We start from the raw sequence: 27,993 nt of genomic DNA on the forward strand, positions 1-27,993 counted from the left end.
TACTTCCTTCCTTATCCATCACAGCACACATTAAGGCTACGTGTATTCTCCTTGTCAAGCAAGGGCTTATGGCTGTCTTTAAGAACCAGTTTGTCTGCACTAAGAGCAAATGCCCAGGGCTGGGTATGATCATGGCATACTGGGCACTTTGTCTTCTAGCAGGCTAGCAAACCCCTTGGACAAGCTGCAGTCTGGCTGAGAAAGACCTGTGCAGATGGGAAGTGACCAGAAGTTGGAAACTGTCTGACCTGTTGGACCACAGTAATGTATCCCAGGCTCCCTTCCTGAGTGTGACATAGCAAACCATGACAGGATTTATATTTCCTTTACCTCCAACTTCAGGTTAAGGATTTTAACTTTGTCACCTAAGTCCTACAGCACAGGAGTAGAAATGATTCTGAGAACACTGCTTCACTTTGAGGGCAAGAAACTTTCCCAGACAAGAACTGAATTCAGTTTACTGAAAATTCCTCAGTGTGAACTTGAGTGGCAGAATCTGGCCTCCTGTTTTTAGATTAAGTTGAACTGTGGACAACAGAAGTAGCTGTGCTGCAACTTTGAGAAGGTAAAGAGAGAATCTTGAACTTTGATTTTGCTCCTTCTTCTGTTGCATCACTTTATTTTCCTTTGCCTACAGAGGAATGGAAATAACATTCTAGAAGGGAGGAGGCACTCATGCTTCTGTGGCATTGAAATGATTCCAGATCTTGTCTGTTTCTTATAGATATTCTTGGGAAGACCAACTAAACCTCTAGCAAATACAGGACTGAAAATATCCAGTGAAGTTCCTCTCCCATTTGGCATATATCTGTGAGTCAGCCACTCGAGAATGCACTAATGAGCTACAGCTCCAGGTTAAGGGACTTTAGACTACAGTTTTAATGAGCTGTCAGAAGCTTGTTTACAGTCACAAATGTCTCAGCCAGGTGCCCATCACTATCCCTATCTTTAGACAGGCCAATTCAAGGTAGGAATTTGTATCCAGAATGCAGTAAAGAAATACGTATTGCCACTCCACTACAGACACATACAAGCACTGTTTTAATTCCCCTTCTCACAGCCCAGTTTGTCCTCTGGGTGCATGAGAACAAAGATTGTTCTGATTTATTCTTGTTGTCAGTGGCTCTAATAAACCAACAAGCACTATGGAGCCTCCACAAATAATCTGTTTCAGTACTCTCCTCCAGTGTAGTCTCTCTGATCTTCAGGGTATCTCCTCCACTGTGTGATCGCTTTGGGAGCACCAAACCTACTTTTTGGTCTACATTGCCCTGGAAGTATTATGAAAAACAACCACCACACAGTGGAAGAGATGATCATTTATTAGTTTAAATCTGTATCTGAGGGGAATATGATTGTGTCATCAGTAAGTTTAGCTATACCAGAAAGTTTTTTTAAAAAAAGGAGGCTTTCATTCTCCCATAGCTCAGTTCCAATTAATACTAGTACCTGTCATTCCAAATATGCTGTAAGACAAAACCTGGAAGTCAGGTAAAAGCAGCCTAGTTCTTTGAGCACTGTTTGCCACACTGGTTGGCACTGGGTAGGTCAGATCATTGGCATCTTTTCTACAAGACCTTCCTTTGATCCCACCCGTACTTCTCACCTACACTGTTTCTTAAAAACATAGACTCACCTTTACTCTTTCTTTAGACAAAAAATAAGCAGTGGCATGTAGCACATCAGCAGAATGCGTAGAATTATGGTAGGAGTTGGAGGAATGGTAGTTAGCTTCAATAACTTGTAACCATGACCTCAGAGTTGATTCTGAACAGTTTAGGAATTCACAGATTCCAAAGCGAGCAAATATTTTGAGACCCAGATAAACCAAAGGCCTGCAGAGGAAAACAGACACACAGTTTTAAAACAAATGAGGTTGAGAGAATACTAGATACTGTAAATAGTATGAATCTACACAGCATTTTTGGCCAATGGCATGTCAGCTTAGGTACAAGGATTTAATTGCTACAGAATACAGTCCAAATCTGTAGAAAACTTCTACATAACTACAACGTGCAAGCAGTTAGAATCCGCCAGTTCCTGATTCTTCTAGGAATATTAAACAGGCTCTATGTTGCTGCTATACTATATGTAGCAGCACTTTGGGACATGGGGAGTCTACTTTGGGTAAATATAGACTGCAGTCAAAATGAGACAAATTAGCATATACTGAACACTCTGTGTGAGTGGAAGGAGGTGATCTCCCTGCTGCCACAGCTTGCCAAACTAGCTTCTTTACAGCTAACTGGAGTCTATCTAGACTATATAGGGCTGCAATCACTATTCATTCTGCATTGCAGACCTATTCCATTTCTTTCCCTTCTCCCACTTACCTTCTTCCATTGTCCATTGACTTTGCTTGCAACAGAAGATGGGAGCTGTCTCCACACTCACTGCGCCGGGAGAAGGAGAGTTGCTCCCTAACCTTCAGTCATGTGCATATTCTTCAACTACGTTACTGTTGCCATTTCTGTGCTGCAGCTGCACCAGATGGAGCACACCAGAAGCTGATAGGTTGCTGATGCACTTTTTGCTTGTATCAAAATTCTCACTCCTGCTAACACTGGTGATGTTGCCACACTGGCAGTGTAATGGAGGTAATTTGGAAGCAAAACTAGTGCTGACCATGCTGGAGTATAGCATATATAGAAGGGCTATATGTGGCCTTCAGGTTGACCCAGTAGCAGACCAGTGTCTCCAAAGGTAGCCAACACACTGTATTCCAATACTATTGCTTCTTGCAGGCCAAACTGCACTACTTAAAACCAGATAACTGGACACTGAATGAGGATCAGAACAGCAGTACGGAGTATTTCTAATGTGAGAACTGCGAATGTGCATCATGTTTAATAAAGCAAAAGAAAAAAAAAATCAAATTTAAGTCTATTAGCTTTTGCTTGAACCCAGTTAATACTGCTGTCTTCTTGTCCAATACGTTTTTGCTTAAGAAGAACAGGTAGTCAATATTTTCAAATGTGGATCTATTTCAAATGGATTGAAAACCCATATTTAGGCATCTCAGTTTGCTGCTTGATTCCAGAGGTGCCAAGCACTCAGATTTCCAGCTACACCTCATGGGCTACCTGAGGTTATAGAGTCAGATGTACATCTTTAGGCAAAAACACTCAACGATAACTATATCACATACACTAGCAGTATAATACACTACTGTGGAGACTCCCTGGATGCTATAGTGTTAATATCACATAGCACTACCAGACAAAGGTCTCTCCAGGTTTCTGTATCAGGGAACTATCATGTCTACTGCACTAGGCTTAGATTTAATGAATTATCTTGGCTTTATTACCATATGTCTGCTCGGACTATAAGTAAATACTAATAACATATTCATAGCTGTGATTCATGGAAGATCACTTTAATTCCTTTAGTAAATGAATTGCCTTTATTTAAACACAGCAGGAAGCAATTCTAATTATAATGTCTTTAATAAGAGGATAGGTAACAAAATACATCCTTTATCCCTCTGTGGTCTCTCCAAATCAGTAAGACCAGAGAAACCTATCTGGTGATCTCATGCATGTTGGCTGGGATAATTAATTCTTAAGTTATTGCAACATGCATATTAAATATTACAAATCATACTTTTTTAAAAATTACTGTATCCATAGCACTTTAATAGCAATGGGAATGTAGCAAACAAAAAACTAAAGTGATTGAATGCACATTTCTTCACTCACAATAAAATCCAAAGTTATATCACCTTAAGGAAGAATAAAAATCAGAATGTATTCCAATTTATTTGGCTCATAAAACCAAGATCCAAAATAGAAGTGAAAATGTGTTAATTAAATGCCTTGATACCTTGCTTAGGTGTAGTTTTTGAATATTTTTCCAAGCTCTTATGAATCTGAGATTTTGATCAAGGATTAAGATAGTCCATTCATTGCAGGATCTAGCCTCCAAATTACGATCTCATACAAGCTTTAGCATTAAATGAGAAACTGGACCCAAAGTAGAACTTTTGATAGGCATCAGCAAATAAAACCAAGGATTTAAAGAGAAAGATCAATTTACATTCTTAGTGGTAGAATTTGCTACTAATGAAGTACAGTCTATCAAAGCTACTGATCTGATTTTGAAAACTCCAATGAGAATTGTTATACTCTACTTTTAAACAGTAAATATTCTTCATTTAATCTTATACATAAAATGTAGCCTTCTAAGATTTAGAATAAGACCTTCCTCCAATCCTAGAGAAAGGCAATGAGAATTCTGCCAAAAAGCTGTATTTGAACATTTAAGTTACTCTATTACATGGAGAGAAAGTAAAGCGTGATCTACACAACTGATCAGATTAATACAAAGGTGTTGACTCTGTGCATAGTTTGGACATAATTTGAACTTGGATCCCCACAAATTGGATTGTATAATTTCTTGATTATGAAGAACAGAAAAGAAAGGCTTTTAAAATGATGTTACTTTGTTATTACACCATATCAAAGATACTTAGTCTTCACTGGCATCCACTGGAAATCAGCAGAAAATAGTGTGTGAGATGAAACAGAAGGTATTTAATGGCTTCATATGCAAGAAGAAATGACAATAAAGATACGGTATTTAGAGAATTTCAGACACTTTCCTTTGAAAATAATAGTAATTCCAGTTTGAAAAACAGAGGTAGAGAAATTAAAGAACTGATTACAGGATGACATTTAAGTCAATTTGCAGCAACTTTAGTTTATGAGCCTTCCAGTTTACTGACCTTTTATGGGTGGCAGCCTCAAGTTCAAAGATATCAAAATCCCAGTGTTCTTCATTTTCCATTGCCTGTGTTATCCGTGGGGGTATGTCATTGAGGGAGATTGGAGAGATCAAACTGCCAGCAACCTGATGAGTTTCTATTGAGGAATATATTTGTAGATTGCTATTAACAGCCCTGAGGTACACTTTTACTAAATGTACTAAATATTTTCTTTTCTGTAATCATGGCTGCCAACTCTTGTTTCTGTAAAGCGCAGTAATGCTGTAGAGCAATACTTATAAATGAGTAATATTTATTTGTAATAAATAGTGTTTATTTTAAAATAAACAATGCTTATTAAAAAAGAACATCTGATCACACTTTCCATGTTTCTTAAATTTTTAATCATCTTTTAATATCTTAGTTAACTGCCAAATTAAAACTTACGTTTTGCTGACAATATGTATTCATTCCCTGATAATCGTCGTAAACCATCCTGTTCAATAAAAGTGAGAGTTAAATGCAGGGTATTGTAAAAAAGATCTACAAGACAATGATACTAAATAGTAGCAGTATGACTTTACTGAAACCTGATTAACTGTCACAGTCATCAAAGCTGCCTCACCATTATTTGTGTGTATCTTCATTATCTGTGTGTAGATTCATACAAATCTATTAAGATTTGCCTCTTTTAATTGTACTTCAAAACGGATGAGAAATTGCAAGATGTAGGATACAACGTAAACTCAGATAGGTACAAACAGGAATTTCTCAGGTGCAGATTGAGGTCTGGAATTACAGCTTCACATTCACCTTTGTTTGGACAACACAGTCACTGGGTCTCGGTGCGTGCCAAAAACAGGCACTGTATGTCTGCTCCTTTCCCATCAACAACACTAACTAGGTGGGTGGTGCCAGGGAATGGATGGAGATATGCTTGTACTCTCCTTACCCCTGTATTGGCAGACCGGGTCACCTCAGCAGCACAAGAAGCTTGTGATTTGTTGCTGGGATTTCAGAGCAACAAATTACCAAATTACTCTGGGGCCTCTCTTCTATCAGAGAAGAACGTATGCTTGTGTGTTTTCCAACTCAGTGCCTCCTAGGCTTAATCCTGGCATGATGCCTGGATGTGCAGACTGAGCCTAAGGATCAAAACTAACAGAATGCCACATTTAATATTTATCTTTCAATTCATAATTATAAAAGCTGTGGCCCAAATTCTGCTTGCTCTTTTGATGTGCATGCTGTTGGTTACTGCATTTTAATATTAGCCCATGATGTAAAAAAACAGCTATTAAAAAAAATCATTCTCAGTGCATTCTTCTAACTTGCTAGCAATGTTTCGTGGCCAAAGCATAGCAGAGGTAAACATGGATGCTGTATTGGAACCATCATGAAATGGTATTAGCCCAGAAACATCTCTGATAGCTCATCTCTAAGACATCTTATGAGCCTTTTGCATCCAACATATTGTCAAAATTCTTTTCTGTGGTAGCGTTTTAGATGCAACCTACTACTAATAGGTACAAATATCCCTAAGGCATAGGTAACATTCATCCATGTTCATCCAGTTATCATCAAAACAGCCACACTCCAGACTTCGAAGGTTTAGGTTCAGCTCTTTGCTTTGCTATGTGCCTTTTGTTCAACTTTGGGTATATCACTTCTTTTTGTCAGAGTCTCTGTTCCTCTTTTAAAAATGTAATAACATAATACATGCTTTCTTTAGTCTTTCTGTTGTTTCGCTTATTTAAATAATAAACTCTATGGAGCATGACTGTGTCTTAATATGTGGACATCCATGTTCTTAGCTCAAAGGACTTTGACCTCTCTAGTCTCTAAATACTAATATCACCCAAAGAAGTAACAACAAAAGTGTACTTTGCATTCCTTTGAAAATGCATTCTTTTTACACATTGAAAAGCCCCAACACATGCCATTCTAATACTGATTAATAAATATAAATATCTAGCTATCTTTTTTCTTCCTCTCCCATGTATATCATTCTGAAATTAATCATATTAAAAAAGAAGTGCTTTTCCTTCCCTGTTCTAGCAAAACGAAAGCTTCAAGTGGTCTGGTCAATTTCCTCCCATTTTCAGAGATACTTTAATAGCATGGAGGAAAGAAAAACAAAAAAGGTGTGTCATTTTTAACGACAATTTGGCATTTTAGATGCAAAGCATACATCAGATGATACAGACTAGGTAACTGGGAAAACCTTACAGATGATACTGACAATGAAATATTAATCAATAGGTGTTTGTGGCAGTATGTACTTACTGTCATTAACCCTCCAACGAGGTCACTTGTATGTGGATCCTCATCTTTTGTCCCCAGTTGTGGAGAGTACAACTCAGTGGTTCTTAAAATCTCCAAAACTCGGTCTAAAGCTTCTGCAACTGGCATAGGACTGCTTTCTTGTGCAGCATTGATGATGTTTATTACCTAGGTTAACATCAGACATGTTTTGAATTAGAAGTGATTAGAAGTGATTTAAGAAAGGACAGAGACTTTAATCAGCTATTTTGGAAAACCCATAGCAACTAAATGAGATCTACAGCTTTAACTCATGTGTGGGAGAAACAAAGTGAAATCTCTAAAGGGATATTAATAAAACACTGATTTTTGCTACTGACTTGGGGAACAGGATCACGGCCTTAAAGACAGTAACTTTATTAGTTACTTTCCTTTTGAGGCACAGCCTGAAATTGTCTCCAGATGGATTTAGTATAGCCGTCCTCTATATTCCTCTGTCAGTTTATTAAAGAGCTGACTTTTGCCATACCCTTACATGGTTTCAGGAAACAGTCTGCAACGCGTAAGTAAAGAGGAAGAACTCTAATCCTGTCCTTCACTCAGGCAGGGGTCCTTAAAAGGGGGTCGTGCAATGGCTGACCACAGGGAGAGTGCTTGGCTAAGCAGTCCTGGGAGAACTGGGCCCAGAGCATCTGGTTTTTTGGAGCTCCACCAGCAGGCAGTTGGAATGGGAGAAAAAGCTGCACTAGAGAGCAGCACTGTCTTGCTCCTCAGATCTGGATGCAGCACTGGGCGTTGTGCCACAGCATTCCAGCATGGCAGGACTGATAATGGCTAGCAACAGTCATACATTACCTTGGTGATAGGTGCTTCAATAGTCATGGAATGTATCCTGGCCATAGAAGAGTGCCGCCGTTGTGAGCTGCCTGTGGGGAAAACAAAGAAGAATGAGTATCCTGATTTTAACAACAAGGCACAACATAATGAGTCAGCCAAGAATTGTGGATTCATTTTCTAAATTGCATACACTGTTTTCCTCTTCAGAAGTGATATACTGCAGAACATATACACTTTTGCTATGCTGGGAACACATAGGTACAAAGAGATGCTTGTTGAACCACTGCTATCCCAGAATAGAGATAAGTAGCTGTAACAGCCTGACAAAATCATGGCTTTGTTTTTGTATTTGAAATAAATAAAATATGTAATTAAATATCCATGTAAAGACTATGCAGGTGTGTGTGTTTGTGTAAAGCGGCAGGCACAGATAGATATCAATTATACATAGGCTTTTATAGGATACATACACTTCTGCTAGCTGATGTACCAACATGACAAGTCATAATGAGTCAGCTTCCAAGCTGAGGTAAATCAGTGAAGACCCTTTGAAGTGAAGCTAGCTATGTCAAATTAAAAAGACAGAGGATCTGGCCTATTATTCATTGGAAATTGAAAAGCAAGCACTTTATGTCAGTTAGCAATTTAGTTTCTGTACAAAAAAGGCCAAAATGGGATTTTTCTGAACAGTTACATTGTGTTACCTATAAAATTCAGACACATCTCTTGCTCTTTGTGCTGAGCATCTCTTAAGAAAAAGAATCAATGCTATTTTTGTCATACTTGGGCATGATTGTATTCTCACTGCTACAGACCTACTTCCATGTTTCACCAGTGCCTGTTACCTAGATTGTATTGATAAATGTGCTTTAACACCACCAGGTATTGGCAAAGGTTTCCAATATGTGTCTCACCTATCAAGTTTGGGATGATATAATGAAGCATAATACAACACAGTGAAAAGAAAACAATGTGGTAAGAAAATTAACTTCAGATTTTTATCGAGGAAAGCAGCAAAGTATGTAGTATTTTGTTAGGATTAGAGCCTGCCATTTGTATTTGAAAGTATCTCTGTTGAATTTCATGAAATTACCCATGCAGGAAGGTAGATGAAGCCTTTCATTCTTCACTGTTTCAAAAAAGTATTCAAAGTTCATGTGAATAAAATGGAGTTGTAAAGTCTTCCATGAAAAGTGATTTGAAATTATATCAGCATGTGTACATATGTGTACATATACACATACATCCATATCCATATGTATGTATGCACATTAAAATGTATACATATAGAAATAAAAAAAAATCTACTTATTTAACATACCATCACTCCCTCGTGAGGTTGTGGATCTGACATCTAATGATCCTTTCCTCCTGTCTTTGTGTCTGCAAGTCTGAATATCTGTGGAGATAACAATATTGTACAATGATATATCCTGTGCTTAATATGTACATTGAAGAAATGGAAAGTCAGAGAAAGGCTGATAGCAGCTGAGTGACATTCACCACAGCACTTCAGCAGATGAGAGCCCATGAAAGCTCCTTCTGAAACTCTTGCCCGCTGATGCTGACATGCATCTGATCATAGTCTCTGGCAAAGTAAATCTAAGTGGTTTTACAGAGGGGAACTAACAGTGTGGAGGGAAAAGCTCCTCTCTCAACACAACACAATTGTAGCTGTGGATACAACTTGTACAACACACCAGAGCTCACTCAAAGAGCAACTGTCACAGAGAATTGGTGGCCAAGAGTATACTGCACACTAGCAAACCAGGCAATATATTCTAGATCTCTTAGAGGCTCCAGCAGGTATAACCTGCACTACTAAGACTACAGTTAACAAGTACCTGCTGCATGGATGGCAAAGATCTCTCAACAGTTGTTGTGGAGTTGATACGTGGGATAAGGATGAATGGTAGTGTTGGGCATCCTCATTTCCTCCCACAGGCAAATATCCCACAATACAGTTAAAAGTAGTGCAAACACACCTGCCACTAGCTATAGACCACCCTTGACAACATTCTTAATAGATGGTGTCGTTAATATTTCTAATGTTGTCACAGGGATCTACTATCTGTAACTGAAATGTGACACTGAACCCAGCGCAATACAAATTCAGTACTCACTGAACTCAAACACAATACAAATACTGCATTTTCAAGACTAGGTTGCTTTGTATCACTTCTAAAATAAATCATGCAGGGACGGAGAGCTTGCATTTATTTTGCCACTTTGTGAACTGCATTCCTAGTTTATTGCTAATTAAATATTATTTTCTAATTCTCTTTCTAATTCACTGCAACCAGTGGTTTTCAGTCAGATCACTAGCAACTGGCTTCATCTTTCTGCAGGTACATTCTTCACTTCTTATGACAAAAGAGATGTGTCATACCTGTCTGAGATTCAGCCTGAACACGTTCACATGTTTTTTCTGCCTATAAATCAGTATGAGAAATTCAGTTAGTCAGAATTTTCCCATTATTTTGTACTATTTAGGGCTCAAACTAAAGGAAACATACCACCATTTTCACTTACCTTATTGTTGTCATTGCACAGTCTACTAATTGACACATAGTGTCTAATCTTCCTGTAGGCAAAAAACAATGTGTTAATTCCCATCCAAATCCCAGCTCTGATTCACTGCTGATACACAAAATGGGGAGTAACAATAAATCAATATAGGACAAATCCTGTTCTAGCAGGAAGGCTCAGTAGAGAATGGAAAAAACCCACAGTTTTGCTGCACAGGATGGGGAACACAGAATGGAAGCTTTTTTTTTTTTTTTTTTTTTTTTTTTTGCAAAGACTGTTCCTTCCTCTTTCTCCCCACCCTCTTCCCCTTCCCCCTCCTCACTTCTTCTGGGCTACTATAGGATATTTCAGGTATGATGTATGATGTATGATGTAACAGAGAAATAAGCAACAGTGCAGATTCAACAACCCAAACCTTACATAGGATTTAGGGATAGCACAGTCAGACTGCAAACTGCAGGTCTGATTACCAGAAAACTTTCTAAGCCAGCTTCAAATGGGCTTAGATTTCTCCCCAAGCAACAATGTATGTAATATACATTGCTCTTACTGATTTGGCATCTTAAGCTGAAAAGATGTTTTCATTCTACTAACGGAGAGTAGAGAACATGTGTTACTTCCAAGGGTTTAAATCAACTTAAAACATCATGCTTCTGCTATTTAAAACTGCATTCTCTCTTTTTAAAGTATGTAACAACATGAAGAAGCTGCATTCAGCCTTTCCTTCACGACAAAACACACCTTTCTAAAGAAATGTCTCAGCCATGGAGCATACATTGTAGAGAGGATTCTGGAAGATATTGCACAGTTATTTAATTAATACATGTGTTGCCTTACAGGGTTTTGAAACCGCAGCTGCATGCACTCTGATCCATTTTCTTTCCTAACATTGTTCAGGAGGTCTGATTATAAACCTACCCATACCTAACGTATACCAGTGTGCTCTAAATGCTCTGTTCAGGGTCCAAGTGAAAGCTACACAGAAATCAAGACATGCTTGAATAGGGGGAGATCTTTGCAGACTAATTTTGACAAGGTTGGAAGCACATAGTAGCCTCATCACAGCAAGATGCTTTACAACAGCCTTAAGATGCCAAATTTAATTACAGGGGAACAGCAGAGCAGGACATAGGTTGATATGATGGTGTCCTATACGATGGACAGAAAGAGAGGGGGATGCACTTGCAGTTGAAGGATAACAGTCACAAAGGAGCACATCTGTATCTTTAGCTTCCTTTTCGAGAGGATTAGCAGAATTCCTTATAATCACTAACATGATAATTCAATGCCTGCTGAAAGCAGTTGAAATTGAACCAAACTGAGCCTTGAATCAAACCTAAGTCACAGCTTTCATACTCACCCTCCCTGTCCGATGACAGGTATTATCTTCACATTTTGCTGTATGCTATCTCCATTTTTCTTTTTCGCATAGTACATTCCTTGCCATTCCTGCAAAAGAAATTGAAGAGGAAGGAAGTTCAAAATGCAATCAACAAATCTAACATAGTTTTCTACACATTCTTCTTCACTTGGCACCCTTGGAAAGGTCAGATAAAACAGAAACAGGAACTGCAGCTTCATAGGTTTTTTCATTGAACAGTGCCCTACAACATAAAATTTAAGGTTTACTCTTAAGGGTCTCAAAGGCAACGTTCCTCCTGTCAGAGGAACATATGACAGAAGCAGCAAGGTAATGAAGGTGATGTTGGCTCAGATGTTAGTTACCTCAATCCAATTAGAGGTCGCTATAGACTTCTTCAGACATGTCTTCCTGCTAACTTGGCATTTGATTTATAAAACCAAGTAATTTCAATTCAAAATAATCCTATAAACAGTAGCAAAAATTTTGAGAAATACATTGTTCTTAGACAGAGTAGTTATCTTTCCAATTCTAACAAATCTACCACCAAATGAAAGGACACTGGCATTGGACCTCTGCAGCTGCACCAGGCAGCACTCCCGAGCCTGAAGCCGTGCTCGCCATGTGCTTTGGAGAGCCCAGAGTAGAGGGGATCATTTTCACCAGGCAGGCCGATGGTCCAGTGTGGAAAGGAGGGACTCTGGTAGTTTGGGAAAGGGTTGGAACTAGTTAAACTGTGCTTACCTTCAAATTACGCCCTAGAGGATTAGCTCTCCAGGGTTAACTGCTGTGTGGCTGCCAATGCTCCGAGCACGGCCCAGAGGGGCAGGCTGTGAGCACCTCAACAGCGACAGGCAAGCCTCGGGTGACACGGGAGCATGAGCCTGGAGGAACCGGGTATTCGCCCCCCGTTCTCCGCCTGACGCACCGGGAGCACCAGGGGATGCAGCAAGAGACCCAGTGAGAGAGCAAGAGCCAGGACCAGCTCCCGCCTGGGGCAAGGGCCGCGGAGAGGCTCCGGCGGTGCTGGCAGGCTCTCACGGCGCGGCGACCCTGCGGCCTGGACCGTGGGACTGCTATGCTGGCCGGGCTGCCCTCGCTGACCATGCCGTCCCCCCCGGGACAGGGAGGTCGTGTGAGAAACCGTGACACCGACCTGCCCAGCTCCGCTCCAGCCCACACTGCCTCGCTGGAAAGTCACATCACTCCTAGCATGAAATATATCTGCGATTAGAAGTGCCCTGGTATCCGAGTCCGTTTGCTTGCCACACTGGCAGTTTGGTCTCGAGCCATGCCAGGGAGCTACCCCGGCGTGCTTTCAGCAGGGCAGAGCCCAGCAGAATAGCCGCAGGATCCTGCCTCCCGCCGGCCACCCTCCTCTCTAACAGGGTTCATCAGACCTAGGGACACTGGCCTGAGGACCACGTCTGAGTAGAAGATTTTTACCGTATCAGATTTTCACTACCAGCATCACTTTATTTGGATAAATTCACAAATGAAAGAAATAAAAAGGCAGGATGGGAAGGAATTTCTTTTTTCAGCAAGAAGTAACTTTTTTTCTCTGGGAATGAGCAGTAGGAATAGTAGAATACAAATTATTCCAAAGCCTCGTTTTCTCTTTCAGTGAGCTTCAGAAAATGGCTCTTGTGCCTTGTTCAAGCCATGCTTTTAAATGAAATGGTTAAAACAATAACTGTTGTTATTTAGAGATTTTGAAGCCAGAAGGCACCACCATGCTCCAACACCCCATCCAACGCCAAGCGGCCGGCAGCAGGGCCCGCACTCCTCCCCGCGCAGCTGCCAGGCCGGCACAGGCAGATCGGCCACAGACTCTTCCCTTCCTTAGCTCTTGCTTGCTCCGCATCCCCTCCCCACCTCACTGCTGCTCTCCCCACGTACCCCGGCCGGCCTCGCACACTGCCGTACGTGTCCCGCAGCCAGAAATGCCTGAGCACCTCCCCACATCTCCCCTTGCGCGCGGTGCGCAGCCAGGAGCTGCCTCTCTATGGGGATGCTAAGGCATGTTCAGGGGAAGCAAGCTGGGGAACCCTACCTAGGTCTCCTCCTTTCACTGCTGGCAGCGGCGCAGAAGCCGGTGACCTTCCAGCTGAGCCAGTCTCTGTAACCTGACCGCTGACAAGATTTACAGTCTTGCCTACGCAGATCTCCGTCCCTAGAATAGTTGTTGGGGTGTTTTTTAAACAGCTGCAGATTTTGATCTGGTCATCTAATAAGTACCAAATGATTAATAATTAATTGATTCCATATTGCATATACACTTAATGTAAAGTTTAACCGAGTAAATTGTTGTCTTTCAGTTGAGTTCAACAAGTTTTGGATCAGAGCTTTTAAACACATGTGAAAACACCTTCACGAGGCACATGATACAGATATATCTGTGTCAGACTGACAGATCTCACAGTCAACCAGGAGAAAGCACAGGTACAGAGAGAACAGTTTTGCATGTATTCTAATGGAGCCAACAAATAAAGACCGCAGCCCACAGAGTGCTGCACGGTGACAGGCAGTGCAGAAGAAAATACGGAAGGCTTTTCCAAGGATCTGTCAGATGAAAGAACTGTGCATAACAAATTTGCAAACAGACATAACATCTTCTCCCGCTAGCTGCATGAGGAATATAAATGAGGACAAAGGAAACACCACAAAATTCAATGCTCTCATAATTCAAAGTATACATCTCAATAGTTTCCTGACAACCAGGATGAGGCAGAGATGAGTAATCAATCTCTACAGCCAGGTAATAAACCCAGAATATGCACACAAGGATGAAGTCATACAGTAGAGACTGGATCATTCCAGCACTGACGGTGCCTCCTGGTCAAGACAGGCTGGAGTTATCCGCTAACATGTTCTTCATAGTCAACAGATAAATTTTTCAATTTGTGGATTTCTAAAACCTGTGAAACTGTGGCAGGAAATGTGTGAGGAAAAAGGACAGCTGAATTCTGAAAAATAGGAGGTTCAAGCCAAACTCCTGCTGGTATATAAAGTTCTCACAGGGATGTTACTTAAACATATTTTAAGAACACCATATGCTCTCTAACAGAGCCTCTGTCAGGAATTCAACAGAGACGAGCTACCTCTCAAGACACGCCTTCAGTCAAGCTCGTTTTTATGACTACATTACAGCCACACAAATATAGTGCTCAGGCACTTCTGCATGAGCTGGTGGGCTAGGATCACAGGCAGACTAAGAACAGACAGTGAAAAAAACCTTTCAGCCTTTATATGGCATCCTAGAAATTAACAGTGAGGCTTAAGGCTTCATTCAGCAGGCCATGGTGTGCAGCTACCCACCAAAATGATTCATTCATGTATATTAGGTAACACCCCAGTTCAACCTTCCTTTTAGATTTGGGGCGTCTTGCACTAGACAGCAAAGTTCAGCAAGGTACTTGCAGAAAACAGAATAAATGAAAATAAACAGAAGATGTTAAAAAAAAACAATCTCACAGAAAGTAACTTTGAGTCTAGGAAGGAATTGCCATAGACCTTATCACAGAGCTTGATCACCCTCCCACTCCCTCTATAAAGATACCTATCTAGCAAATAATTCCCAAGGAGTGAGAGGAATCGTGTGTCTTGTCTGATTTATCGATAGCTATCTGTCTCTCTTTAGAAGAAGTGAAACTATGATGAAGAGCTTTGCGTCAAGCTGCAGAGATCAGAAGCAGCAAGAATTCTAGTCCATGAGAAACAGAACGGCACACTTCATCTTAATGGATGTGATTTGAATCATGAAACAAATGTGTGAAGAAAGTACAACCTGTTTCTTAACTCCTCACGTATGGATTGGTGAAAATGCCTTTCAGTAATCCTGGCTTCTTGCAAATTTTAGCCAGTTATAGGAACAAAAAGTGAACTTCCAGAGATTTCTTAAAAAAAAAAAAAAAAAAAAAGAGAGAGAGAGAAAGAGAGAGAAAGAACATTGTGAGCCAAGAATCACTACACACCACATAATTAGTAATTTTGGTGTATAATGTCCATCAACTCTTCTTTGTATGTTTGTCAGCACAAGAAAAGAAATACTGCAAGAGTTCATCTTCCTAAGTTCCACTTCAAGAATAGATGCAGACTTTCCAAAAATCAGTTTTATTATAAATAAGAAAATTCTACTTTCCATTATTTTTGTTATTTGTCATTTTTGTTCAAGCCAGAAAAGCCAAAATCAGAGGAGAGTATCATAGAAGACAGCTGGCTTTTTGGGTATGTTATAACCTACTGTGACTAATACATACGTGACTTCTAATGGGAGGCAGTCCTTTACATTTAGGACATTAACAAATCACAAGTGTGAAACAACACACAAACTAGGTCAGAATCATCCAGATTTAAGTTAGGCACCTTGGAAAATGCTGTAACATCTTGACACAAATCATCTCAAACCAAACCATCTTTCAAAGGTTATTCCACATAGTTAAACTGGACCTGCAAATACTTCCTTGTAAGAATTTAATTTGTAATTCACTTTTCTATTAACATGTAAATATGAGGCTACATAGATTGCATACTATGAAATCTTCCAATGAAAAATAAATAAAAAAAAATCATGTAAATAGAGCTGTCTACTTAAAACAGTTCAAGCTGTTCCAGACAGACAGGTTTTAAGAACTAGTACTTCAGCAGCCTTCACAGTTGGAAGTCATAGAGCCAGGAGTAAAATATGGTGCAAGGGAAGTGATAGATTAGGATTTATTTCTAACAGTCATAGACTAAACACTTTTTCGTTATTAAAGACACTTTTATCAGCACACTAAAATACTAAAAATTTGATCACTTCATAGCTTGAGAATTGATGTTGTGGTTTTAAAGTCTGACACATAATGTATTTGAACTCTCAATAAATACTCTATCATAACATTAGCTTTCTATTGCACACATTTATGGAAATAATTTCAGTCAGGCAACAGAAGTGTGAAGCAACATATTCCAAGTTATTGTACATTGCTTGGATCTCTTCCAAAAGGCTAACACACATACAAGTGCTGGACACATTCATGTTGAAATGCACACACAACCTGCACCCAGACAGAATGAAGCTTTTCCTGATGAACGCTTGTGCGAGTACCCTGATTTACATAGCATGACTCATCACAACTTTGCATCGCTGCTTTTGCATCACTGCCTGGATACACCGAGCGCCATGATTCATTTGAGCATTTTCCTGCACTGTGTCAGTAACATGGTGCTTCCCAGCAGACAGTCAGCACGACTCAATTAGCCATCCTGAGTCAGTTCTGAGCACAGGCCATGACGCATCCGCAAAAACACCATTTCCCGACTCTCTTTGTGCTACCTCCACAATCTGTCCTCCTATAGGTGTACGATGACACATATGTTTGATGACATCAGAAGCACTTACACTTTGTTGTCAAGATGCAAATGAAAGCTCCTAAATGCATCCTCACACTGGTGCCACAAGAACACTCCCAAGGGAACGTCACAGAGCTACCAGGCAAACTGTGGTGCCTCTGTAACAACCTCCCTTGAAGCCAGCTGCACTTTCTCATGCACGTTCTTGGTGCGCCAAACGTTTCTAATGAAAATTCATTAGAGAGCTCCCATGCCATTAGAAAGTAAAAGTTGCTGGCAGCAGACACTGCCTATCACTCTGCAAAAGTCTCTTCTGGTATTTTTACATGCTGAACTTTCAAATCAGCTTCCACATTTCATGCTGAAATATTTCAATATGATTCATTTCTCATTTGCATCTCGTTGGATATATTGTGCTTTCCCATTTTTTCCTTAATATTTCCACACCTTTTGCTACATACAGCATATGTGATAAAGAAACAGAGTAAGTCACTTATCTTCATGAAACACACAGCTTTTCCAAGCAACTGAAGAGGAAGGAGGCCTTCCAAACAAGCATTTTTGTTTTCCTCTTCTTGTTTGGGTAAGAAAGCTGCACATGCTACACACTTGTGAAGCCAGGAGTTGTGTCATGTGTCATCCCTGGTCAACAGTAACTTTTACAGGTAGCAAATTATAAGTGAGACAATACTATTACTCACCTTTCCTATCTTTATGCAGGAATTAATAGTATCTAGGAAATCAGCTTTTTTTTCATTTATAGGCACTTCTGTTAATTCTTTTCCTATTAATTCACCTATTTGATAGCCCATCACTGTTTCAAAAGCAGGATTGATGTACTGTGAAATAAAAATAAAAAAAACATTCATCAGAATACTTCAAGTACAACAGAATTCCTGTTTGATAAACCTACAGGACTGTTTCCCAACCTAAGCTAAAACTCTGTACGTATTACTCCTAAAAGAGATGCCTAAATGATTTTTCTTTGTGAATCAAAACAGAAATGTCCATGCTAGGAGGCAGCAGTCCTGCAGAGAGTCTGTGCATGTGAGAAAAGAGAGAAATTATGGAAAGAGCTGAGTATTACATACCCACAGAGTTATGGCAGACAAACGCCTGAGAAATGAGCTCTTTCACTTCTCAGACTTGTAAACCTCAAATCTACCTCCATGTTCCTAAAAAACACAACTTAGATGATGGCATTCCATAGGAATATTAGCCTTAACCATTGATAAATTCTTTGCCTTCCTGTGCATAAGGGCCAACCACCCCACTCCCTTGTTCGGGCAAAGCCCAGTCAAATAGACTAAAAGAAGTGGAATGTTGTATTCCACTGCAATTTTGTGTCTCTTCCTCAACAAAGCTGAAGGCTGGTACCTATACCCCACACATTAATGACCCTCTCACCAGTGCAGGTAGAGACAGGGGTCCCATAATAGCATCTGAATATCTCAACTCATAATGTTTCAATGTGACAGAGATGAAAAAGGTACCACTGGTTGCTATCTGCTCCTACCATTTCCCCTCTACCCTATGAAGAAAGGAATGCCCAACTGTCTGTTGGAGCTCCTGTGGAGGGGCAAAACTTGGTCTGAAAAAATATAGTTCCAAATAACTTCAGGATAAGTTATGTTATTTTTTTAAAAAAAGATGTAGAAGGTACCACCTTCAATGAAATTGCCACTGTCAAGATAAAGTCACTCCTCACAGTCTTTGTAGCTTGGGATGGAACCAGCTCCCTAATAAAGACGACTTTTTCAGGATTGAAAATGTAAACACAGTTTATTCTGCCTTTTAAAAAGAAGTTTTTAAAAGAGGATGACATGCAAAAACAGTTGGCCCGTGATGAATCAAACAGCATCAGATTAATGCAAAAACTGTGTCCTACATTTATTTAAATAGAGCAATAATTTGATTTCGTTCTCAAGAGCATCAAATTAGCATATACTATTTTTGGAAAAGAATGCATGCAAGCCAGTGGCTGCATTCATTGATGTTATAAACGAATAATTACAAACATTAAAAACAAGAGTGTAAATTCTTGTTGTTTCAGAGCAAATAGTCACTTTTAAAATTGACTTGGTTTATGCAAGATATTTTAAATGAAAGAATCCTACTCTGCACCTAAATTCATTCCAATCTCTTTAGAATCATTAGGTTAGGTTTGATTCTTGTACCGTTAGAAAGAGCAAGTGTAATTGCGGATGAAATAAAATACAGTCAGCCCATAGAGCAATTTTCTCTACTTATAAAAATAACTGGAACAAACCTGTATTACATGGTCTTCACTTGTGATCTCAATGGCTTCTTGACTTTTCTCTAATGCTGTAAATAGTGAATTACAAGCCCTGTAGACAAAAAAAGAGGAAAGGAAAAAGAGGAAAGGAAAAAGAGGAAAGGAAAAAGAGGAAAGGAAAAAGAGGAAAGGAAAAAGAGGAAAGGAAAAAGAGGAAAGGAAAAAGAGGAAAGGAAAAAGAGGAAAGGAAAAAGAGGAAAGGAAAAAGAGGAAAGGAAAAAGAGGAAAGGAAAAAGAGGAAAGGAAAAAGAGGAAAGGAAAAAGAGGAAAGGAAAAAGAGGAAAGGAAAAAGAGGAAAGGAAAAAGAGGAAAGGAAAAAGAGGAAAGGAAAAAGAGGAAAGGAAAAAGAGGAAAGGAAAAAGAGGAAAGGAAAAAGAGGAAAGGAAAAAGAGGAAAGGAAAAAGAGGAAAGGAAAAAGAGGAAAGGAAAAAGAGGAAAGGAAAAAGAGGAAAGGAAAAAGAGGAAAGGAAAAAGAGGAAAGGAAAAAGAGGAAAGGAAAAAGAGGAAAGGAAAAAGAGGAAAGGAAAAAGAGGAAAGGAAAAAGAGGAAAGGAAAAAGAGGAAAGGAAAAAGAGGAAAGGAAAAAGAGGAAAGGAAAAAGAGGAAAGGAAAAAGAGGAAAGGAAAAAGAGGAAAGGAAAAAGAGGAAAGGAAAAAGAGGAAAGGAAAAAGAGGAAAGGAAAAAGAGGAAAGGAAAAAGAGGAAAGGAAAAAGAGGAAAGGAAAAAGAAAAGAAAAAAGACGACATCTGATCAGATTTAATCCACATAGTTCTTACCATATATCATAACAAGTTATTGTGACTCCATGCTGAGTACAGATGTACTTAAACAATTAACGTACTTCTTTGGGTAAATTACATTTTGTAATTAACTAGTGTACAGTAAAATAAATATTATTTTAAGCATGTGGCTGAATTGACATTTTTGTTGTTGATGTTTTTGGTAAACTTACCTCAGTTTGAATTGTGCCCGCACCTCTCCAAATTCCAACTGAATCAACTCATTGTAACAGGCCATTATATTAGAATTTTCTACATATCTCTGCAAATAAAAAGGTTAGAGACGTTTCATCAATACACATCTCTGTATACAAGGGTATGAGGCTGTTTTCTTTTGCTTATTAAATAACCAGAAAGTAGTAGATATGCCAAAAATGAACATGTTGTAATGTACGCAGTTTGAAAAGGTTATTTTGGGGACCAGTAAAAATCTTCAAGATACAGCATTTTGAAAAACTGACCTAAAAGGAGGCTTAGCAACGAGATACAACTAATCTGTTCAGTTTGTGTAACTACCAGTGGTATCAATATATGACATATTACTTTGACTGAAGTTACAGGCTGTCATGTTACCTATTTAAAATAACAATTAAAAGCTATATTTATCTCAAGTCATCGAATTTGAGATTATTACGAGTTTGTACTTCCAGCTGTACAGACAGAAGAAGGAAAAGCTTCCTGACAAATATACTTGCCATGGGACATGGTTATTCATTCTGGGCCTTGTATAAGAAGCACAGCCGCACTAACCTCAATATCTTCTCATATTTTTTTGAAACATCCATTTTTTTACTAGGAATAAGCCTACATGTTAAATCTTTGTTCATGCTACGCTGCCAAGGACACTGGTAGTTTGGGAGAGGATGACTCTGAAAGGTAAGCCATCACATCAAAACTGCTAAATAGAATTGTCTATGCTTTGTCAATCGTTCTCTAAGGCTCTTAAGTAACTTGACATAGATTGCGAACTACTTAGTTGTGCACCCACTGAAACGACTCTTTACATATAAGCACAATTATTTTCAGGTTTTAGCATTTCCTGTATTAGGACTTTACTATAAATAAACAAACGGGTGCAAACGTACTGTAATGGGATAGCAAACAGTCTGGTGAGCATGCATCAAAACACTCTGAATCACACTGTAAATCATGCACTTTTTTTTTCTGTTGTCAGCTTAATGCAATGAGGAATCTACTTAACTGACACACTAATAAGCACCTTTCCTGCTTAATTGGAATAGTTGCCAAGGAACAGATTCAGTGTAAGGCTTTGGAGGTGACTCCAAACAATAGATAACAGCACTTGACAATGTCTGCAGCCTGTTTAGGAATGTGAATAGCCATTTGATAGAGGAGATTTCCCACAGCACATTGCAAGCTACTCTTTGGCTCTGTTATCGTAACTATTCAATCTTGCCACTGTCTGCTATCTCTTTTTAAAGCAGAGACTTAATGCATCATATACATCCTTTGAAATAAATGTATAATGTAGAAATATCTGAATAACATTTCTTATATTCCTGAGAATCTCCACCTTCTTAGTCAGCATTGCTCTAATTTTACTGGTACAGAAAATTAGGAAATAGGTAACAACGAGCAGCATAAACAAGAGGATTTATGGATTTGATTACTGACACAAAAGATCACTGACAGTCAGACTTCTGCATTTCTTGCCTGACATTTCTGGAATATCAGAGCGATCTAGTGACAAAACATACGTACCCTTGTGAAGCCAGCAGAGATCAGGGGCAATATTGATGACTCTTCACGGTCACTATGCCTTTTAAAGAAGGATGATAAAGTTATTTTAAAATCACTTCAGGGCCAATTTCATAAGCCATTGATATGCCTGTACCCAAGATGCATACTAAAGGCTTATACGGCTAGATCCTTTTAGGATCAGAGCAAAGAAATATACCATATAATATTGCTACTATGGATAAAATGCATTTTTTGTGATTTTTAAAAACTTACATTTTTTGCATAGATTAAGTAAACATTTTCCTATTTGCAAGTAATCAGCTTCTTGCATCACAAAAAGTAATGTTTGAAGAAAACTAATTAACTAGACTGCTGGACTATTCTTTCATTTTCTGTACTAGATTCTTTGTTTATGTTGTCCCTGGCTAAAGATGCACTTCAAAATCCACACAATCAAATTTTTAAAATATTTGAGCATACCAAATCTTAAGTGGACAACTCAAGATGCCTGAATGAGGATGGATTTTCTAGTGTTGACTACCCAGTGCTTTCCACTAAGTCACTTCGTGATGATATTCTCTAAAACAAGGCACCTGAATCATTTTGACAAACTTGGCTATTCTAACCGTTAAAGGACACTACAACATATGTGAATGTTTGGATGGAACCTGGAAGCAAGGTCATTATATTAAATATCTGTAAATAAGCAGATGGCAGCTGGTCAAGTTTAGCAGATGGCACAATAGCTTTTATTTACAAATTAATTTTCAGATCTTATGACACCTCATTTTTGTTTTCCATGCAATTGTTTCTCACGCATTAAGAGACCGATGCCTAGTCAAGCACAAGGTTGGCCCAAAATCAAGCAGAGAGACAAGGGCAGCTGTCACAAAGGCATCCCCGATCCTCATGCCAACTATCTGGTAATGCTGCCTCCTAGAAGCCCAGAGGACCTGTACAAAAGTACAGGGGGCACAGAAGATACTGTAGGGGAAAAAAAGCCCCAGCAAACTGAACAGCAGGAATTGAAGGAAGATAAACCCCACAGAGAAGAAGCTCCATCTGCTATTGGTAAAACGTTAGGTTTTTCCACAAATATGCTTCTTGCAGCCAGAGGGGAAATGTGTGAGAGCGCTCTCTGCGAAATCCCGAACAGGAACTGGAGAACGCCTGTGCGGAGCACATGGGAGCTTGACACACACAACAGCCTGACCTCCTACCTGTTCTTCCCATACTTGACTTCATCTAATTTACCTACGAATATAATAAATCTCCATTATGGTTTTAATGTAAACTAGCTAATATACGCTAGGCATCTTAAGATAGCTAATGCGGTCCTCTTGTCTTTTGTATTACTTTGATGAGAGGCGATTCTAGCTATGGAAGTAACTGCTACCATAGTCATAAGACTTTCTACCACAAAAACAACAAAGATTATATTCATGATGGAATTTCTTGAAAAGTTTAATCAGTGTCTTTTTGTACGCTACAGATGGTGGTGGAAAACAGGATATTTAATGGGAAATTTTGACACTTCAGAATTGGCTTTCAAAATAAATGTTTTCTGAGAAACAGAAATTGTGAAAAGTGTCCTTTGAGGAAATTACTTTGAACTATTTTATTTCATTTCAGATTAACTTTAATGTATTTTTATTACTTTTATATTATTTTATGATTTAACAGTTATGTTTTCAGTGGAGGAGGAAGAGGGAAAACATATGTACTGCTCTGCTGATCTGTCATAATATAATTTTTTTATTTTTAAAACCTCTAAGGTCAGATGATATTTAGTACTGATCAAATTGTACTATATTCTTTTGTAAATCAACAGATTTATTTGTGCTTAGATGAATCAGATCGGAAGACAAACCCAGCAAGGTTCAAAGAGCTACTTGCATGAATACCAGAATATAAATCTACGAGGCAGTTCCACAGGTCAGAACATAGTGTTGTGCTCTTAAACCCTCCAGTGATGAGTAAAAAAAAAGAAAAAAAAGTAAAGCATGACCTATTTGGTAAAAAGTAGAAATCAAAAATCCTGTCCATGTTCTGCGGCCAAGGATGGTGAAAATCTGGTATAAACATATTATCACCAGCACAGTAAGATGGTCTAATATAAAATTTCTAATGTAGTATTTGCTTTTACAGTGATAAGATATATATTTTGTTGATCATGTGCAAGTAAAGATATGAATATTTACCTTCGAACCACACCAATAATGACTGTATTTTCTGAGGGTTTAGTTGTTCTGATAGACCTTTAAATAAAAAGCAAGATCATTTATTATTTTTTTAAGTTCAAATTTCAGCAAACATGATTTTATAGAATCTTCATACCTTTTTTTTGAATCTCTCTTTTAAATGTTTTATTTTAATGCAAAACAAAAATTAAATCCCAAGCCTGCCAGATCACTCATTGAGGAGAATGACTTTAACAATGTTTGAGATTCAATGGGAAAGAAAAGGACAGAGACAGTCCATATTAATCTAAAGCTCAACTACTCTCAGTGGAGGAATAGTAAAAATTCTCCCCTCTGCAATGGCACAAGCTCATACTGACACTGCATGAGCAGCAACAGACTCGTTTGAAGGACTTGGCTTCACTCAGTTAACAAGCATTTTACTTCCTTTGGGACAGTGTGGTAAAAATGTAACAAGGGGAACACAGCTATCTAGTCCTTGCCTGACAAAGATCTTATCTTACTACTTTATTTTAACAAGGAGAAAAGCCTTTGTCCCAGTGCCCTGAACCCACCAGTCACCCACAGCATATAATCCGACTCCGTCGCCCCCACCCCACAGCCTGCTATTTAGTCTAGACACATTCCCAAGGGGTATTTCACTGGAAAGTCATTGAAACAAGGCTCTACTCCCTGTCAAGTCTCTGTGGAGAGACAAAAAAGAAAAATCTTTTCCCCCATTTTCACATTTTGCAGCAATTCTGGAAGTATTTTTGGAGTCGCTTTGCAACTTTGCTCTTCACTGCAGATTTTTGAATGCTGTAGATAGGAAGCATTCACACAAAACACCGTCTATTTCAATTTAAAGTTATTCAATAGCACGTGAATTTCAAAAAATTCAGAATGCAAATGGCTAATGAAGGGAATGTGTTCACAAAATTGCTTGGTGGGCACATGATCTTTGTAGTTAATTAGATATGTAAAAATGGAACCAGGTATTTGAAAAATAATTATGGCAACAAATTTGTATGCTGTGGTTCAACAGCACCCTAGATACAGCCTCAAACATGCTAGCACCCAAACAAAAATGCTGCAGCCATCAGAGGTAAAGCACTGAGATGACATTAATCGATGCTGCCAGTGGGCATTTGTCCAAAAAATATCAGTATTGGATAGATTTTATAGAAAGGATCATATAAAAGCAACAGACCTTTCATGATGTGTGAAATACATAATTATGCTTAATTAATTACACTGAAATGGTGCTTACCTGCATAATGCTTCTGCATCAAAGTATTTGGAATGTCTATGGTCAATAATGATAATTTCATGGTGTTTATCCAGAAAACATTCTAGTGCAGATTCAGGTGTCCTGGCGATATTACACCGGAACCCAGCTTTTTCACATGCCCAACAGAACCCATTACTCTGGTTATCTTCTTTGGCAAACACTAAAAGTACCTGGTTCAAGGCAGACAGTGAATCATTACAAACATGTTTTATTTATATAGCAGAGTCTATGATTTTCTCTATTCTTAACATTTTTGTGAAAGTCACTTCCAAGGCTTAATTCACAGTTTTTAACAGACTTGCTTTCTACAGACTACTGCTTTTTATAATTATCTCTAGGTGTTTCAAGTGGATAAAATATTCTACCCGAGCCATTTATACTTGAATGGGATGAACAACTTTGGGATCTCTCTTAACTAGCTACTGAGAGCGCTCAGGCAATCAGTTAGGACTAGTATGCCTACATTTCAGACAGTATGTAAAAAATACTAGTAAGTCTATGTTTCTTCATTGAAATCGTCTACCATACAACCCTTTTATTTGGCTTTTACTCTTCTTGCCAGGATCCTATTCCAGCAAAGCACCCTGCATTACTCACCAAAGCAAGGTTAACCTCATGTAAATTAATATTTAATGGTGCCTCAATGGCACAATAAAAAGTGTCCTTTCCTTTTCAGCGCATCTTAGTTTCTCCAAATACTGCAAAGAACCCATTCCCTGGGGCTGCTGGGCACTACAGACAGGCTGGACAAGATGAACTCGTGCAAGAACGAAAACACAATCAATCTCTCTGCATACGGAGCATGCTATCCAAAGTTTGCCATAGGATATATTTTTAAAATCAGCACAGTGACTACATATGCACAAAAATATGCAAGGCCCAATTCCTTCTGAAACGTGTATCAAATTTTAGGACAGAATGTCCTATGGAAGTAAGTATAAATGTAAAGTCTGCTAAGGAAGACTTCCACTGATGTGATCAATCTTTAGATCAAGGTAATATTTTATGGAAGAAAATTTCTTTTGCTTGAAAGAATACACAAAATACATGTATATGTAGTCATATATATCAGTATATGTAGTCTTTTGGGAAAGACAGATAATTAAATCAGCACTTGGCCTGCTGTCTCAGGACACTAAACTTTCAGTAATTTAATCATACCACACTTAGATATGTATTTTGGTCAGACAATAATGCAGAGCATGTGCAACTCACACCACATCCCATGGCCGTTTATCTTCTGGGTAATTTTAGGAATGCCAGTGCTGGTTACACTTTGGACCAGGTTGGTGGAATGTCTACCAGTAAATCTTTATGTTTCCATGTACTGCATATTTTTGTAAGAATGAGGGACTTTGTACTCATTTAGTTCAGATTCCTTTTATAGCAACCTGCTAAACTGTTTGCAAAAACATGTCATAGTTTGGGCTATATTTAGTGAAGTTAATTTATAACACTCTTAGGAGTGGAAGAATGGTTTTCAGCAATAGCACAGGAGAACAGTCAGCAGATCTGGGCTGGATGATTGACTTTGGCACCAATGTGGTGTTACCTAACTACTACTTCCCTCAGACCTGCCAGTTCAGGATTAATTAGTAGAATTTTAGAATGGCTCGTGACTGGACAAAAGCAGTATCATCATTAATAATGATACACAAGGCAGAAATATTCAAGAAATATTTCCAATTTATATTTGGAGAAAAGTTGGATGAGGCTATTTTAAGATACAATGTTTGATGGTAATACTGTCTATTCTGAAAACAGTTTAGCAGGACGTTGAATTGCAGTTCTTTGAGGCAGACATTTTCAAGTCAGCAGGACCACAAAAAATTCACCCAAGAGTTTCACCTAAGAGGCGAACTAGTGACTCACGAACATCCTGGACTACTAATGCTTCAGTATTGCCTGGGATATAGGAGAATTTTCAGAGCCTGTCCAAGGGAGTTATGCGTACGCAAACCCGACACCTACTCCAGACAAAATAAGAGGATAGCTGGCATACGGCCTTTATTAATAAAGAGGTAAAGGAGGATGAATTAATACCAGTCAACAATGAATTAAAAAAAAAAGTACTTTGCCAAGTTCATAATAACGTTTGTGACAATACTGCAAAATTGGTGATAATAGTAATAACATTGATGTAATGGACTTTGACAGGACATTTGCTTTGGTATCAGAGGGGATTCTAATTAAGAAATGACTACTTGTATGACACAAAACATGGCACACATTAAATTGATTACAAGCTAACTGACAGCAGAAAGAGCAGCAGATAGTTGTACTTTTATCAGTTGAGAGATGTTTGGAGGACAGACTTAGGCAGGATTTTTAGGACAGGATGTGACTTACAATGCTCTGATAAAATCTTTTCAGTGCACACATATCACTTAACAAAAGTTCTGTGAAGATTTTTTTTACAAAAAAAAATAAGTCACAATTTAAGTTAACTTATGTGTTATTTTAGAAATTAACACTTTAGAATTTAAGACGCTATTTTAAACTGTGAAATGTATTACCTGAAGTTGATCTTGATGAAGTCTCATAGGGCCAAACTGCACATCCGTTACTGGTGCCTAGAAAAAATAAAAAGGGATGTTGTTAATACATATGCACACCTAGGGAAGAGGAAAAATTAGCTATGTTAGAGAAGATATTTCTTATTTACCACTAGCTCATGGATACATTGTTACCATTATGAAGCTGCTTCTTAAAGAAGGTCTTGT

At 38.6% G+C, this 27,993-nt stretch overlaps 1 protein-coding gene across 1 annotated transcript in view; it reads right to left on the reverse strand.

Moving 5' to 3' along the window:
• PDE8A (phosphodiesterase 8A) overlaps positions 1–27,993 on the reverse strand; it is a 134,393-nt gene that overhangs the window by 11,844 nt on the left and 94,556 nt on the right. The window contains exons 2-17 of the mRNA XM_062583408.1: positions 27,787–27,843; positions 25,250–25,440; positions 24,001–24,057; positions 21,821–21,878; positions 20,272–20,360; positions 19,294–19,372; positions 17,726–17,863; positions 11,691–11,779; positions 10,334–10,385; positions 10,191–10,233; positions 9,123–9,200; positions 7,820–7,890; positions 6,989–7,153; positions 5,150–5,198; positions 4,724–4,859; positions 1,637–1,835 (exon numbers count right to left, since the gene is read on the reverse strand). Of these exons, the coding sequence (XP_062439392.1) occupies positions 1,637–1,835; positions 4,724–4,859; positions 5,150–5,198; positions 6,989–7,153; positions 7,820–7,890; positions 9,123–9,200; positions 10,191–10,233; positions 10,334–10,385; positions 11,691–11,779; positions 17,726–17,863; positions 19,294–19,372; positions 20,272–20,360; positions 21,821–21,878; positions 24,001–24,057; positions 25,250–25,440; positions 27,787–27,843 (1,551 nt within the window). The remainder of the gene's footprint in view (positions 1–1,636; positions 1,836–4,723; positions 4,860–5,149; positions 5,199–6,988; positions 7,154–7,819; positions 7,891–9,122; positions 9,201–10,190; positions 10,234–10,333; positions 10,386–11,690; positions 11,780–17,725; positions 17,864–19,293; positions 19,373–20,271; positions 20,361–21,820; positions 21,879–24,000; positions 24,058–25,249; positions 25,441–27,786; positions 27,844–27,993) is intronic.

This window comes from Rhea pennata, chromosome 10 (genome assembly GCF_028389875.1).
Source record: "Rhea pennata isolate bPtePen1 chromosome 10, bPtePen1.pri, whole genome shotgun sequence".
Lineage (NCBI taxonomy): Eukaryota > Metazoa > Chordata > Aves > Rheiformes > Rheidae > Rhea > Rhea pennata.